The sequence below is a fragment of the Struthio camelus genome, chromosome Z (genome assembly GCF_040807025.1).
Source record: "Struthio camelus isolate bStrCam1 chromosome Z, bStrCam1.hap1, whole genome shotgun sequence".
Lineage (NCBI taxonomy): Eukaryota > Metazoa > Chordata > Aves > Struthioniformes > Struthionidae > Struthio > Struthio camelus.
Genome location: NC_090982.1, coordinates 28318234 through 28333805, shown reverse-complemented (window position 1 = coordinate 28333805; position 15572 = coordinate 28318234). Strand labels below are relative to the sequence as shown.

Here is a 15572-nt window from a genome sequence, read left to right as displayed (position 1 = left end):
ATACAGACTGCTGCCTCTAATAAAAACATCACAGCTCAGCTTTAAAAGAAATATATATATAGTTTTAGATCTCCCTCTCTCTCATAGAAAAGCAGAATGAGAACTACTGCATTTATCACCATTTTAATTTGCTCTTTATGTGTGGAAATTCCACTCATGATGGCTATGCTTAAAACGTTTTTTCATAAAAGCATTATTTGTACAGTAGAAAATCCAGTGGATTTAGGACAATTCCATAAAATGGAGAGCAATCTGGTGTATGATCACAAAAATACTCCAATCTATCTCAAAAATACTCCAATACATCTCAAAAATGTATTTTACACTTACTTGATTCTTTACTGCTATTTTCCAAGAACAACTCAAGTTTTTTGCTGAAAAGGTTGTGAAGTTCAGCGTGCAAACACTGGGCAAGCAGGATAGTTTTGTAGCAACGTGAACATGTGTCAGGCTCTACTGAAAATGTTCACATAGGATGAGGACAAAAGGCCATTTTTCTTGCTGAAAGCTTCGGTCGGTTAGAGGCCCAGAGCTAAGAACTGGGCCTACATATCCACGACTCCTGTTGGATGTGGACGCATGGACTGCTTATAGGATTTGGCCTATAGTTGATTTCCTCTCTTCATTTGTGTAACCTTCTTCCATTGTGTATGACTGTCTATAATGTTACTCTTACTTATTACTGTTGACAAAACTTTTTGAAAATATACATATATACTTAAAATAGGCTGCATTTTCACCATTAATAGGGTGGAATTTTCTTCTGGTGCAGTTCTGTAGATAGAATTATGCCACCAGAACTGGCCTGTTTCATGTCACTGTTGAATCAGCTGTCTGAATACAACAAACTTCACAAACACATGGCACACATCATTTACTGAAAGGTAGAAATTACCTAACTAGTTATTATCCAGTTTTTACATGTGAGTATGTCATTATGTAGGTTGTTTCCAATACTTAGTCAAATTGTCATACAGTGTTTTGCTGATAACTAATGCGTTACTTTTTAAACACACTGTCAATCAGTCAAGGCTGCAGTATTCCTCTTTGCCGTTATGGCAACTGAATTACAGAGTATTAAATAAATGCCATGCAATTGTGTTTGAAATTCTACATTCACTGGGCTTGCATTCACACAGACAGAAACACCAGTTGCTGCTTATTTTTACTGGAGTTAGTCTGACATTTCCCACAGTATTTTGTGTTTAAAGGTGTTTATATGCCATGTTCGGATATTGTGAAGTGCTGTCAGATTTCTATTTTAACCTTCTATCAATCTTTTAAGTTATTTTTGGGGGAAAAAACAAAAATTTCTTACGACTTGGCCTTAGATACACAAAAACACCTCTATCTAAAATATGCTATGGCTTAAAATGTAAGCTTTCAAATCTCCATCATTTATGGGTGTAGGGGAAAGCACAGTAACATTATTGCACAGGAAATGGATCCGTTTTTGGAAAGAAAACTTCCTGGGAAGTTTCCCACTTCTCTGGGAAAGATTTAATTTTATAGAGAAAGGTTTAAATCAGAATTTTTTTACTGTATGAACTAAATTTCTACAAATGATTCTACAAATGAGCCAAAAATCTACAGATTTAGATCAAAAGAACAACTAAGAAAAAAAGGTTTAACGTTAGAAAGATACTGACTCTTTAAGTTTTTCTGTATGTGCATGCTGTACATACATACTCAACAGTCCAAGTATTTTCATGTTGCTCTGCTTAAGCACTAAACTCTCAAATCAAAGAATGTGTGAAGGGTTACACACATTTCCCCTTCAGGGGTGTTGAGTGAAGGGATGAATGACTGGAATAGTTACAGAAGAGTTCTGGAGCACTTTTCCTTAATCAGAAAAAAATGCATACAAAATACAGTCTTTTAAGGAAGATGGAGCCGCTTCAAGCGGTTAATTGATTTTGTTACTTGTCAGATTGAAGTCAAATAAAATTTCATAGTAAGGATACATTTATACACAATTTATCATGGATTAGTAAATTATCAGTATACGGTCTGATAAATTGTTAGTTGACTATTACAGGTCGTTAGAGATTACAATAGTTTAGCAAGATTCCCTAGAATAATCTGACAATTTTTATGACCACGCTTATGTACCCATGCAACACCAGCACTCATGGACGTAACATGCTTTTAATTACTAGAGTGACAGTGATTGACTCTTTATAAATTATTTGTTAACATAACCACAACAGGAAGCCAGTAACAGTAATTCAATCACTCAGGCAACCTTTGCTAGTAACATCACCTCCACCATAGGCTGGCTATGACTATCTATATCTAGAGAGTCTAATTTTGGGCTGCTGTTTACTATGAATAGCAATACATTTAAAAATAATTCTTCTTCTCTCTCTCTCAGTAATTTTATGACATATTCATTACCTACCATATGTTGGTCTATATGAGAATACACATGCTTACAGAGTGTAGACAAAATATTTCCTTAAAATAAGTTCAAGTTGTTAAAATGTCTTAGTTTCTTCTACTGTCATCATCTCAGCCTAGAAATTGTATCCCCTTTCTGTTTAAGAATATAACTTGAAGCAGAAATATGCTTCTGTAATCAAATTTTAGAAGCAGAGGAATTGGGAACATGAGACTAGTCTCTCACAATTAGATCTGCTAGCATTAAAAAATACGCAAGTGTTTTAGATTTTTAGCAAATATTTTTCCTAAATGCACAGAGAAAAGATTTTACTTTAATTTGTGAAACCAACCCTTTTAGGTGACCACCCCAAAAGCAGCTGGGGTTGGCTTCCACTTGGTAACACCACAATCAGCCTTCACAAACAAAAAAGAGCAAATTGATAAAAGGAAATTTTTTATTATCTTTTTCTTTTTTTTTTTTGGTCTCAAAAGGTGCAGCTGTACCCAACTGACAGCCATGCTCTGCACAGTGAGCTGACTGCATTCAGAGCCAGGAAACATGCAACCTTCCGGTGGCTAGTGGTTGCAGCTGAGAGGACTGGAAGCAGCTGGTGAGAGATGCCTGTTTGTCCCCCACTGCAGCAGTCCTTGGTTATGATGTGCTCCAACATACTAAATTAGCAGCCTGATAGGCATATAGTCTTTGCCCGCTGGGCTAAAGGCCCCAAGGCTTAAAGTGAGCTGGTGTTTTGAGGAGAGCAGAGTGCCCTCCCAAGCCATGCACCTGCATGCGCTTGGGTCATCCGGTCTCCTTGGAGCAGCTCTTCTCTGCAGGGTTGCCCTGACTGCCTGTCAGCGGGAAAACTTTACCTGTGAGCAACCAGAGAGAGCCCAGACTGATTTAATCAAAGCATTCAGCCAGGCCCATCTGCACGAAAATATTCAGGAGAAGAATGCTCCCATGAAATGGTTTGCGGGAAGACAGGCACTTCAGAAGCTTTTCCCCTCCCCATGGCAGGGAAGATCTCTTAAACTTCCGGAGGCGAGATCTAAAGAAAATGTACTTAGAAGTTAAGCATATGCATCTATTTTTTAAAATGCCTTTTCAATTTGAATATTACAGTTAATTTTATGAAGTAATAGAGATCTCAGTTTGAGCTCAGCCTGAGCGTGAAAAATTTGCTCGGCGCACAACGGCACGAATGGTTGGACACCGGGCCTGAGAGCCTGAAATAGTGGCGAGTGCAGCAATCATCAAATCTGCATATGCAGAGCTTGTCTCCACAGACCATACCTATCAGCATGAAATGACCTGTCTTCACCCAAAGGCATGTCAGGCTGATGAGCTCCACACGCCGCACTGGTCAGCTCTGGCAGTAGCTGTGGCAGTGGCTGATGGCAGCAGATATCTTCTTAAAAGCTGCATATGTTTTCCTACTGAATTTGCAGTAAATCTTCAGGAACCTCACTCTAAACAACAGCCATAAAACCTAATGCAAGACCATGAATGAAGATGGTACCATATACACAGACTTCTTCCTAACCATCAGTCCTTTAGGTCTGAAAAGGCATCTCTGCTTCAGGTAAGGGCAGTAGGGGAAACCGACCGTTCGGCACACAAGCAAATTTATTCCTGTCGCAACTCAGTGTAGCGTTACTATAATAAGATTGAGTTGGGCTTAGTTTTTACAAAGCTAGAAGAAGACCCATTCATCCTCCCCATAGTACCTGAGGCAAACTGAGAACAAGCAAAAATCCTAGGTGTTCTTCCTCTCATCTGTTTTATGCTGCTCATCTCTTTCTTTCTGGATCTATACAAAACCCATAATCTGAGACATTCAGCTGGATTTTTAATTTGTCTTTATCCACTTGTCTTCACTCTCGCTTCTACTATGGAAAATTAATTCCAACTTTTAATTATGGATGCCAGCTTTCCACTACAATTCAACCTGAAGTACTGAATCCTAAAAGGCAATACATACCTATTCTGCATATCTCCCTGATTAACTCTTTACTAGTCTCAGTCCGCAAAGAAGGCATGTGTCACTCTAGATCTCAGATATATTGCACTTCATTCTTTGTTCACATTTAAGCATGTTCCAGGATTGATTTTAGAGTTACATGGAGGATAGTGTCTGTTACATGCATTAATTTACTCTCCTGGACATAAACCTAATTTTCGTCTTTCCTGCAGAGCTGGGAAAATCAAATAACTTTCCCTCTTTGATATAAGAAATTGTCTACTGGTTTGTTTTTGATGTTGTGCCGCCAGTATCTCCAGAGCTCCTCACCCTTTCTAATGCTAATACTGACAGGATTTAACAAAATAAGTACTCAATCCCTTTTAGAGGTATTGACATTGCAATTGCAGGAGTGCAAAGACTGGGTGATAGAAGGAAGGGTAGTGGGATGTCTATTCAGAAAAAGAAAAGACAAAGACGAACGAGGAACAAAATGAAACATAGCAAGTTCAATTTGGGAGAAACAGTTTTCCAAGAACTGCTTCATTCTGTGGACACAGCACAAGCACAGAATTATTGTTTGTTCATCCTGGATCTAATAACGTCACCATAGGGTAATTTTCACAGTTACTTGAAACACTCGCACTCAGAAGATAGGTTAGCCCTATCCTTTTCTTTTTACCCCCAAAATGTCTTTTTGTTCTTGGTATCTAATGTGTAAACTGTAACAAAGAAATCAGAATCCAGAAATCAAAATAATCTCCCATAAAGAAATGCTTTCTTTTACTTCTGATCATCTAGAATTTTTATGAAGTGACCTGGGAAGTGAGATTAGATGAGAATATCTTACTTTTTATCTAAGAGCTTTCCACAGAGGAGGGCATTATTAAAATTTACTGATTATCAAAGATCTCATTACATAAAAAGAGACAGTATTGAAAATACTTCCTTTTGTTGCTGAACAGAGGTATTATTAATGTCAGTGCCATGTAAGCATAGGAAGCTAGTGGCCTGGAAACTTGCCACCACGTGGATAAAAAATTTCAGTTACGCAGTTCGAATGGCAGCAGCTGCTTTAAATTTTAAAGGGCAAGATTTAAACAAGCCGTGAGTTTGGCGGGAGACAAACGAATCCTAAGTTTGCCTCTTCTATTCTCTTCCTGTTTAGCTGTTCCTCCATGGCCCCCTGTATCGAGTGTCTGTTAGAACAGATCTTGGTATGCTTCACAATACTCTGAAATGTATGCTGCCAAATCCAATGGCCAATTGTTTTTAGAAGGGGGATACTGTTCCCCTTTGGACTTAACTGTAGTCATTTCGACTGACTAAGCCTCATCCTCACACCAGCCAGCACTTTCCAAGCCTGTATGTTCCTCTGTTGCAGTACATCCAATGTAATCATGTTTAGCACTTTCCAAACAACAAAGCAGATGTTCCCTGTAATGCAGTTTTTGAAGAATGTGCATGAGGCTCAGGCCAGTGACAGTGTAATCCACCAAATGCCTGCAAAGGAATCTACACCGCCTCTGACTAACAAGTTTTCTTACTGAAGTCATTTTAGGGGATGCCAACATTAAGAACAAAATATGCAGAAAAAAGGCCAGATACTGCCTGCAGGACCTACTTGTCAATGCAACAGAAACTACACAATGACTCTTCTTCCAGAATTGGTGGAGAAGAAGTGCACATGTGTAAAATATACCTTTTTGCACTTTAAGACATTTTACCAGCAAACTGTTTTGAATTAAACCCAGATGAGTAATGGTAAAGCAATGAGGTTTTCCCTGGGTTCAGTAAAAACAGCTGGTATTGCTGCAATTAATCATGTACGTGTGCATTAAAAGGTCTCGTATGTCTGAGAAAAGCGACTCAGTCAGGTAGTAGCAATGTACAGCAGCCTCTGGGACCTTTGCCTACAGAAAAAAAAACCCAGACCATTTGCTGCCAAGGCACTCCTGCATGCTACTTGTACTTCAATGCCTTTATTTGGATGCCCTCATGATTAATATTTTACAAATCAAATGCCTCAAAACCAAAGAAATTCTCATGTTAGTGATTAACAACTCCCCCACTCTGGTTTTCATATTATAGCGTGACGCTAAAAAACATACATCCAGCAACACCCTGTACACTAATTCCAAGACCACTAAGCTGCAAGATTTCTTAAAGAAATCCAAATAGAACAAGTCTTGAAATATCATTTTGAAAATTGTTGTGTCCATATACATCACTTTACCCTAAGAAAGGGCTTGTGAAGGCTCTAGGATATCTCACACCTAGATTTTGCAAAATTCATTTATTACTTAATAATTAGGACCTCAGAGCTGTGAGTTGGCATCAGCCAAATGTGACTGACAGGTCTGTAAATCTCTGAAGCTTGCATGGGGAAGGAATTCCTGGTGTGACCATATGCGTATTTGCTCTTTCATGAATAATTTGTTTTTGGAAAACGGCAAAACACTAAAAGGCCTTTCAGGTTGCTTAGCATTCTGGGTATCCTTCTACTAGTACAGGATAAGAAGCAGCTGAGCATCTCATACTTTAATACATACATTTGCTTTTTCTCTGTACCACAGCTACAGAAAACAATTACTTTTTAAGGAGCAGGCGTTACAAAGAGACTGATCGAATTAAACTTTGTACCTTTTCCACATACCAGTCATCACCAGAGGTGAACTGTGAATACTGGAATGTCTTTATCTCCCACTTGCTGTGAGTCAACTGCAAGACATGAAAGGCTGGAGCCAGAATTTAGCTATGTTAAGACCACTGGGTTTACACGAGCTTGTTTTGTTTGGATATTTAGTGGAGGACTTTTAGATTTCTTCATTTTGAAGCATGGAAGAACTGCTGCATGAAAACAGAACAGAAAACTAAAGAAGGATTCCTTCAGAGAGAAAACAAAAGCCTGGTTCACAACTGTTTAGAGGGTTGATGTCAGCCTATGGTTAGCAAAGCGTAAGTTCTTTGTTCAGTGCAGCAGGAAAATAGGTAGATGTGTGTGCATGTATGTTTTATCTACAAGGCACTGACAATGCTGGTAACGAAACATAGGAGATATCCTAAAGGGGCAAAAACTCTAGAACAACTTTCTCTCCATTTAATGTGTTAATGTCTATGGCTTGAAGAATATTTCCAGAATATAGTCCTTTTATTTGAAATTAACCTCATCGCCAATGAAAATGTGGGTCTACCCTTCAATCGGAACAGAATCCATTTGAGCGTCCCCTCTCTGTAACAGGTCCTTCCTCTTGAAAGGAGAGGTAAGTTCTGCCACTACTAGGGGACAGGCAGGGCGCAAGTCTCCAGGACTAGTCAGCTAGTATTACCAAGGCTGGGGGTTAGGGTGGCTGATGGAGGTAGCCGGTTCTGCTTCCTTAAACACTTTAAGCAAAGACTAGAACTGGGCATATAAACTTTTGCGAAGGCTTGAGCTGGAAGGCAGAAGAGCTGTCGCAACTCAGAAGTGACATGTGTTGCTTTGGTTGCCAGTGAGACAGGCTGCACTAATGTTAACTTTTGGGTGGGAGCAGAATTGCAAACACCTAAACCTACCAGGCACCGGGGTAAAAACATTCTTTATCCTGCTACGGCCCTTGCAGAAGAAGAGCTGTCCAGCCAGCTGGAGAAGTACGGAAGCATTGCTTATCACTGTAACTGTCTGCACATTTGGAAATGCAATGGAGTTTGAGAAGGTCTCTCACCAACTGTAGGTCTTGACTGTTGATTTAGCATTATGTGTCCAGGAAGGAGTGCTGATGGTTTCTTCAGAGATTTCTTACACCGCACCAAGGAAACAGGAATACCATTGGGCAGTCTTTCAATTTGCTGAGGACAAACGCTAATAACGTATCTCATCTCTAAGGCCTAACATTGCATTAATGTTGGAAATGCATTACATAAAGACATACTTGTTTGAATCCAATTTGGGGGGGAAAAAAAACTTCATGTGGTCTCACAGCTTCTCCAAGAACATAATGCAGAAGTGACAGCAGATGAGAAAAAGTACTGATCTTTCTTAGTGGCTGATGTTAAGAAGGGCCTGACAATGCTGAATAGCAAGTATCCATCACAGATCTGTGGGATGCAGAAAACTGATGACTTTTTTTTTTTAATAGGCAGTTTGTAGATGAAGCCATTCATTTCAAAGTGCCAACACAACTTTTCAGCACTCTCCTGCCAAGCGTCTTTCATTGCTCGGGCATACTACTTCAATATAAAATGAAAAAAAAGGATATGGAAATCGGTAACATCAGGAATCATTACTATATTCTGAAAGCTTACGGAAAATAATTACAGAGGTTTACTATTCCGTCTGATCTTTATCACTAGTGGACAACGGCATGAGAAAGGAGGGGAATGAAAAATAAGTGCCAGTGGTATGAAGAAACACATTTCCATTCAGTTTCAATTTTCCTCTGTGACACTCAGCCTGTCATTATTTTCTTTGCACTGCCCAAAAATTATTTTTTCTAATAATTGGTGAGCCACAGAAGACTATCAAAACTGACTAATCTCAGTTTTAAAGATGATGATCTTCAACAGCTTTACAGCACAGTTCTCTACTGATAAAAATAGAGATTGCCATCCTTCAGTTCATTTGCACTCCATATTCCCCATCTCTCAGAAAAATAATTTGGAGTCTGCGTCTGTCAGCAAACCTACTGTAATAACTTGACTACTCCTTGCTGACGCTGCAGTCTCAGTGAAGGCTCTGCACACTGACTGGACTGTGAAGTTGCGCTGTCATACTATACCTGTTGGCCAATAGCTGTGACCTAGTTCCCGAAGGAGAGGTTAGGTAAATTGCCAAGTCTCCACGTCGAGGGTGAGTAATAGTGACGCGCACAACCACATGCTCCAAGTAGATCACGTGGTGGTTGGGGTTATCTGAGCAGCCGGTGGCTTTGTAAATTGAACGGACAACGCTGTCAGGTCGTATTGTTCTATAATACAAGCATATGAAAACAACATTTTTTGCTTGTTCTGTAAAAAAAGACAATCGAATTACTTTTGCTTAATAGCGAAGGTCAGCGTTGGACAACTACTTCTGAGAAGTCAGTAGCCTATAATCCTTAGTTTTAGCATGTATTTCTTAGCTGAAGCTATCATCATAGGGCAATTACTTTAGTGCAGTCACTGCCAATTATCTGGCTTTCTATTAAGGGCTATACAGACCTGTAAATATGCTAAAAGAGGAGGAGACAACAGCTATAAGCTTTTGGGTCAGAGCATTTTTTGTGGATTAGTGGCCAGCTGAGAATTGTTGGGATTGTTACGGGATCACAGCTGGTCATTCAGTTCCAGGAAATGCCTGGCATATCGATAGACCCTGCTTACGTAATAGCAAGTATTACACATTAATTGTTGCAAACAGTGGGCAAACAGTATCTGACTCAGCTGGTTTAAACTGGCATAGCTTCCTCATAGATTACACTAGTTTTGCACGCAGCCTCTGAAGTATATCTATCAAAACAAAAATGCTCCTTGGTGATTTTAATGCTTTGGAAAGGTGCCTTATGACTGATGCTCCCCCGTATGAACAAAATGTACATGCTGAATTTTCTGACCTCTGGTTCTACAGAGACCCTACCTGAGTAAGCAGAAAGTTGTTTAAGTCTTAGTCTCTGAGCTAGAGACCTTCCTGAGGTTGTCGGCGGAGAGATAATATAAAGTAAGATTTTAATGAAAAGACACTGGACTGCAGTTTTTACTCATTTTACAAGATGACTGCAGCGCACTCAACTCGACATTCTTGTCCTTGGCATCACCTCTACCAGTTTCAATCAATATGCAGCCTAACTTATTCTACACCTGCAAGTTTTGAGGTATTGCTTAAATTAGGGTCTTTTTCCAAGAATTACAGGAAACCGGCAAATGACCTAACATCTCTGAAGGAGAGAGATTCCCAGTGTAGCTTCCAAAATTAAGCACAATGCAAGGGAGGTGTAAATTATACCCAATTTCTTTCCATAAGTTTATGCCAGCAAGAGTTTTGGCAGCGGGTATTACTTGATTTGCCGATCCGTGTTCTCCACACACACATGCTGTGGAGGGACTGTTGTCCACTTTTCTGCTTCTATCACCATTGCTTCAGCATCCATCAGTCCAAATCCATAGAGGTGGCTCACTGCAAGGTACAAACAGAATGGTTGCAATTATAGCATAAAACCTTGCCTTTCATCATAGAATAATGCCAGAGTTTCATCCTAATGACAACTGCCTCTTTTCTACTTACTTGCTTTGGCTCAAAGCTCACATATCTCCTTGCCAGAAGCAGTAAAGACTGTATCTAGTTTACTCATCGACTCTATTCACTGCTTTATTATAGCAGCAGCTGATGATCAGCATGAATAACACCGCCTTCCATGAGGAAGATGGACTAGAACTGCAGGGTGCACAGTAGCCTCTGATTACTCTTTGCCCACTTGCCTTAATTCAGCCTAGTCCTCTTATATGACACAATGTTGGAAGGTATGAAGCACGAGAGAAGGGCTATGTGTTATTCAAACAATAAACACACCCACCCACACACATCCACACACACAAACACACGTAAATATTGAAGGCAACTGAGTCACTGGACTTATGAAGGAGCAGACTATGCCTTTTATAACTGATGTACTGTCTTCACTTCCTTGAGTGTAAGCAGCATCTGGATGCTTTCCTACTCTTATATGCAGTATGTTTCCCACCATCCAGGCAGACAGCTAGATCCTACATCTCCCTAAATTTGTCTACATGAGGAGGGAGAAAAGCCATCGTTTTTGAAATCTAAGGCTTTAAGGGTAATCTGGTTTTCATGCAGAGCATGTGTCAGAAAGGCTGCTTTCTCTATTTCCTTTGCACATCTGCAGATGAGGGGTGCTGAAGGTGGTGTGGAGAGAGCCCTACCATGCCTGGGCAGCAGGAACTTTTTCAGCTGTGTGGCTGGTGACGTCCGATATTACCTCATGCTGGCACTGCACAGGCAGTGTCACTGAGCATCCACTCTTGGAGGCTAGCATCCCTTTAAGGCTCATTCTTAGATGTTATAGCTAGATGTTAGATACTTTACCCCTACTTGTCTGCCATGCTATGGAGAGCCAACAACTGTCCCCTTATTCCATGCCTCATAATTTAACTTTATGCTAACTGTCTTCTGCTCAAAGAAGTAGAAGGTTAAAGAGCATCATCTTTCCTAGAATACGTGTCAAAGAAGGATTGAACTTCTGCATATATAACAGTTGGACAATGTTAGATATCTCCAACGGATTTGCCGCAATCTCATCTAACTTTCTGATAACTTCAAGAGTACATAACTTGGTGGAACTGTCTCAAGCATTTCAGCAGCTCACAAAGGGTAAAAAGATAACTGCTTTGAATTTCTGTTTAAAGATCAAGTTCAGGAAGAAATGTTTAGTTTGTAAAGAGTTTAGGAATAAGTAGCCTTAAAAAGAGACTCAAAGTTTCACTTACTGATCTGCAAATTAGCTGTGTGTTTTTGGTGGCCGTTCTCGTAAAAACAGAAACTTGCAAATGGATTTTGACGAATTAGAAAGAGCTGCTAACCATGTGGATTTATTGCAACAATTCTGTACCCTTGCTATAATCCTGAGGGGAGGAGGTGAAAGGGAAAAGCTTCAGGAGGGAGGAGATTGGATGACAAGTAACACTTTACAAATAATTCAATTTAACTTGCTACCACAGACGGTGTTACCAGAAAAGCCTCAGAAAAACATAAATGCTATTTTGATCAGTAACGTGACAGGGCATGGTGTAAGTCTTTCCAATTGCACTTTGCAGTGGGTTTGTGAAAGCAGCCTCCATTCACCGCCAAACCAGAATTCAGAGGATTCCATCCAAAAAAACCCCAACCTTGTCAAACAAGCAACAGTTCAAAGCATAAAAATAATCAGTGCTTAAGGACCCCATCTTCCAAACATAACAATATCTGATGCTGTCCGAAACTGAAGAGGGTCCTTCAATGGAAAATCCTGCAAGGCATAATGACTGTGGGATGAACTGTTTTTCTTCCCATTTCCTTCCCCTTCAGCCCCAGACTCAAGTGCACATAGCATGGAAATGTTCATTTGGAGAAAAATAAACATGGCTCTCCTGCCAAATGAGACAGGTACTGTATTCGGAAATAAAACAAAAGGACTAGCATATATGAAGATAATTAAATTCAGCCCTCCCTCAGACTTCTGAAACCTTTTTAATATATTCCACAAAAAAAAAAAAAAAGGACAGGGAAAGAAAGCTTCTATTTTTCTATGTGGATGGTGGCAGGGAGAAGAAGGGCAAGAAAGGCTTAGGCAGAGAAACTGTCCATTCTGTAAAGAGGGCTCCTGTGATGGGAAGCTCCCTCGTCATTGATGTTGTCTTACAAAAACAGCATCTTCCAATCAACGCATGTTTATCTGTGCAGTCATCCATTCATTCTTACACTGCTACCAGCGCTCTGATGTTTAAAGTTTTGTTAACAATCATTGGGTCTGCTCTAAAGAACAGTGGGATGAAAGACAGCATCAACTGCCTTGGTCAGTAAGAGTTACTTACTTTACTTACTTTGTATAGCACTGTTTTTTAACAGTGAAGGACTAAATTTGCGCAAACGGAAAAATCTTTAGAGCTAACCCATGGAAAACACATCTCTTCCTCCTGAAAGGAAGCAAGCTGCAGTGGCTTAGTGCTCAGGAAGCATGCTGCATGTTGAACGCATCTGTAGAGCTGAAAGTAGGGTCAAATTTCTCCTCAGTTCACCTTTGCTCACCCAGAAATAAGGGCAGAGGAGCTTCTAACAATGTCACCAAGGCAGGCAGTAAGGTTCTCAGCGAAACTTAACTGGCTTTTAAGCCACTTGACACTAAAAATTTCTGCTCAGATAGGCACATTAAAAAATACAAAGAATAATGTCTACAGAGTGAACCTTCTAACACTGCTATCTCCCGAACTACTTTGAAAAGTGAGGTCTGTTCATTTTTCATGCAGGAGAAAAGTTTACCATCCCAGGATATGGAGTCGTGTTAATTACCCATGACAATTACAACATTTAATCTCTTGCATGCAGAGCAGAGGTGGGAGTAAGAAGTTCTGCACCTGTTGCTTTTTTTTCTAACAGTTGAAACACAAATACCTTTTTCCCTTGAAAGGCAAATCAAAACGTCCTACCAGTCAGGGGTGCTCCTAAAGCTTGCCATGTGGAAAGTTTCCAGACAGTTGACATTTGGCTGTCTGCAGCGTTCGCACTTCAAAGCCCTTGATCCAGTGGGCTGGTTAGCAGCTGCAGGTACTGAGACAGGCCCATCATTTTCAAAGACTAAATAATAGCAATTTGAGAAACCATCACCAAGTTAACAGAAGTAGTCACTCCCCCTGCGTCTCAGAGAAGAAAACAGATTTTGTTTCCTATTGCCTTCAAATTGCGCCCCTTCATCTGCTGTTGCTGCTGTGGGCTCTGTGCTGGGCTGCCTCTCCCAGAGGGTAAAAAAAGACCTTGACAGCATACATAACCACACATATTTCCTCTTGGTGAATATCTGGAACTGCCATTCATCTGTATGTGACTGGTACTGAGCTCATTTCTGCTAACACAAATAGGAAAGCAATATTTGAAAGATACTGATGATTTGCAGGATGAGATAAGGTGATTTCAACTGTCAAGTGCCCCAGGACCCTGCTTGCACATACCCACCTCTGTCCTCTGGATTATCACTGCTCTGAATTAGCACTGTGCTCTATCGCTAGAAATCCCTGAGCATGTTCGAGGGGGTGCAGGGCACCCATTCAGAAATGGGAGGGGAATGTGAGGCTGGTGCAATGTAAGCTGGGGGGCTAAGGGACAGCCTGCTGCTGAAGGGCTGCAAACTGCGACCTCTGAGGGCCCACAGCATCCACTGGCAGAACCGCCCTTGAATCCTCCCTCTGCTCATGCAGCAACATGGACTGACCCACTCCTATTTCTGCAAAATTACAGGCAAGCACAGAGCTGTACAGATACAGGACAAGTTCCAGAGAAAAACTTGCCTCCTGGAACACAAGGTAAATATTGAGTTTTAGCTGATCCCTTTACTCTTCTTATCATTAAAGAAAATAACATTTCTAGAGGCCAAAGTCCATTTATTTATCCCTAGAGCAGTTCCTCTATTAGCCCGGCACGAAATTAAGGCCTGTTCAGCTGCTGCTTAGACTTCCCCAGCTTCTTCTTAATCCCTTTGTTTTTGTCTGAAACTACGACTGAAAATTCAATAACTTTCTTATTTATACACAAAGAGGATGTAAAGCTACCCCAAAATCTAAAGACAGAATATATATATCCCACTTGACTTGACTAAGAGAAATACAAACTGCTGGTATGGATAAATGGTAACACAAAATCATGCAAAACTGGGCCCAAACACTGAAAACACAGCATTTCCAGTGTCTCAGTGCAGCTAAACTCATCTTGCTACGCAGCAGTTTTCATTTCCTGTCATCAGGATGTTCATTAGTAGCTAGATGCTAAGCCTCCCTTGCTATTCTGCTCATCTGACAAAAAACACTGCAGATTATTCTCTCCTCTCAATATTTTGGGGAGCTGAAATTGCTGTACTCTAAAAGCTGCATTGGAAATACAAATATTTCCTGGTTATCTATGATAATTTTGTATACACATAACAAATACTAAAGAGGTAGGAGAGACAAACTGTAATAATTTCAGTGTTTCAAACCAAGAATACACAACTGTGCTAAACAAGATTCAGCTGTTTGCTATGTAAATTGTTATGGCTGTCCATTTACACTACCTTAGCATCTTGCTCCACTCTCATCCAAAATGAGAGCTACAAAATAAGAGTCTGCAATGTCCCTTATATTTTGGTTCTCTTAGATGCTGCCTAGTAAGACTGGAAGACATGTGACTAGCAGATTTTTTATGGATTTTTGGATTGGTCTTCTGTTATTCTAGTCTGTAACTCAGTTTTGTTTGTGTATCTGTGTATGTGCGTGCAGAGAGAAGGAAAGATATTTCTCTAGGAAGTTTTTAATGGTTACATAGCCATCTGTGCCAAAGGACTTAAAAGACATCACTCTGCTAAGTATTTGAGTCTGAGCTTGTTTCCTCAACTGTATTACTGCTGCACGCGTTCATCAAGGAGAGGTGATCATGTCTAAGTGTTTCTAGCATTATGGTCAGAGCAAACAGGACAGTTTTTTAAACCTGATTAGGGAATGAACACAGTAGTCTTCATTGCTCAGTGTGACTATGTT

General features: G+C 40.2%; 1 protein-coding gene across 1 annotated transcript in view; it reads right to left on the bottom strand.

Moving 5' to 3' along the window:
• The window catches only part of PCSK5 (proprotein convertase subtilisin/kexin type 5), a 250946-nt gene that overhangs the window by 84251 nt on the left and 151123 nt on the right, over nucleotides 1-15572 (bottom strand). Inside the window, exons 11-12 of the mRNA XM_068927337.1 lie at nucleotides 10356-10473; nucleotides 9101-9289 (exon numbers count right to left, since the gene is read on the bottom strand). Coding sequence (XP_068783438.1) covers nucleotides 9101-9289; nucleotides 10356-10473 — 307 coding nt within the window. The remainder of the gene's footprint in view (nucleotides 1-9100; nucleotides 9290-10355; nucleotides 10474-15572) is intronic.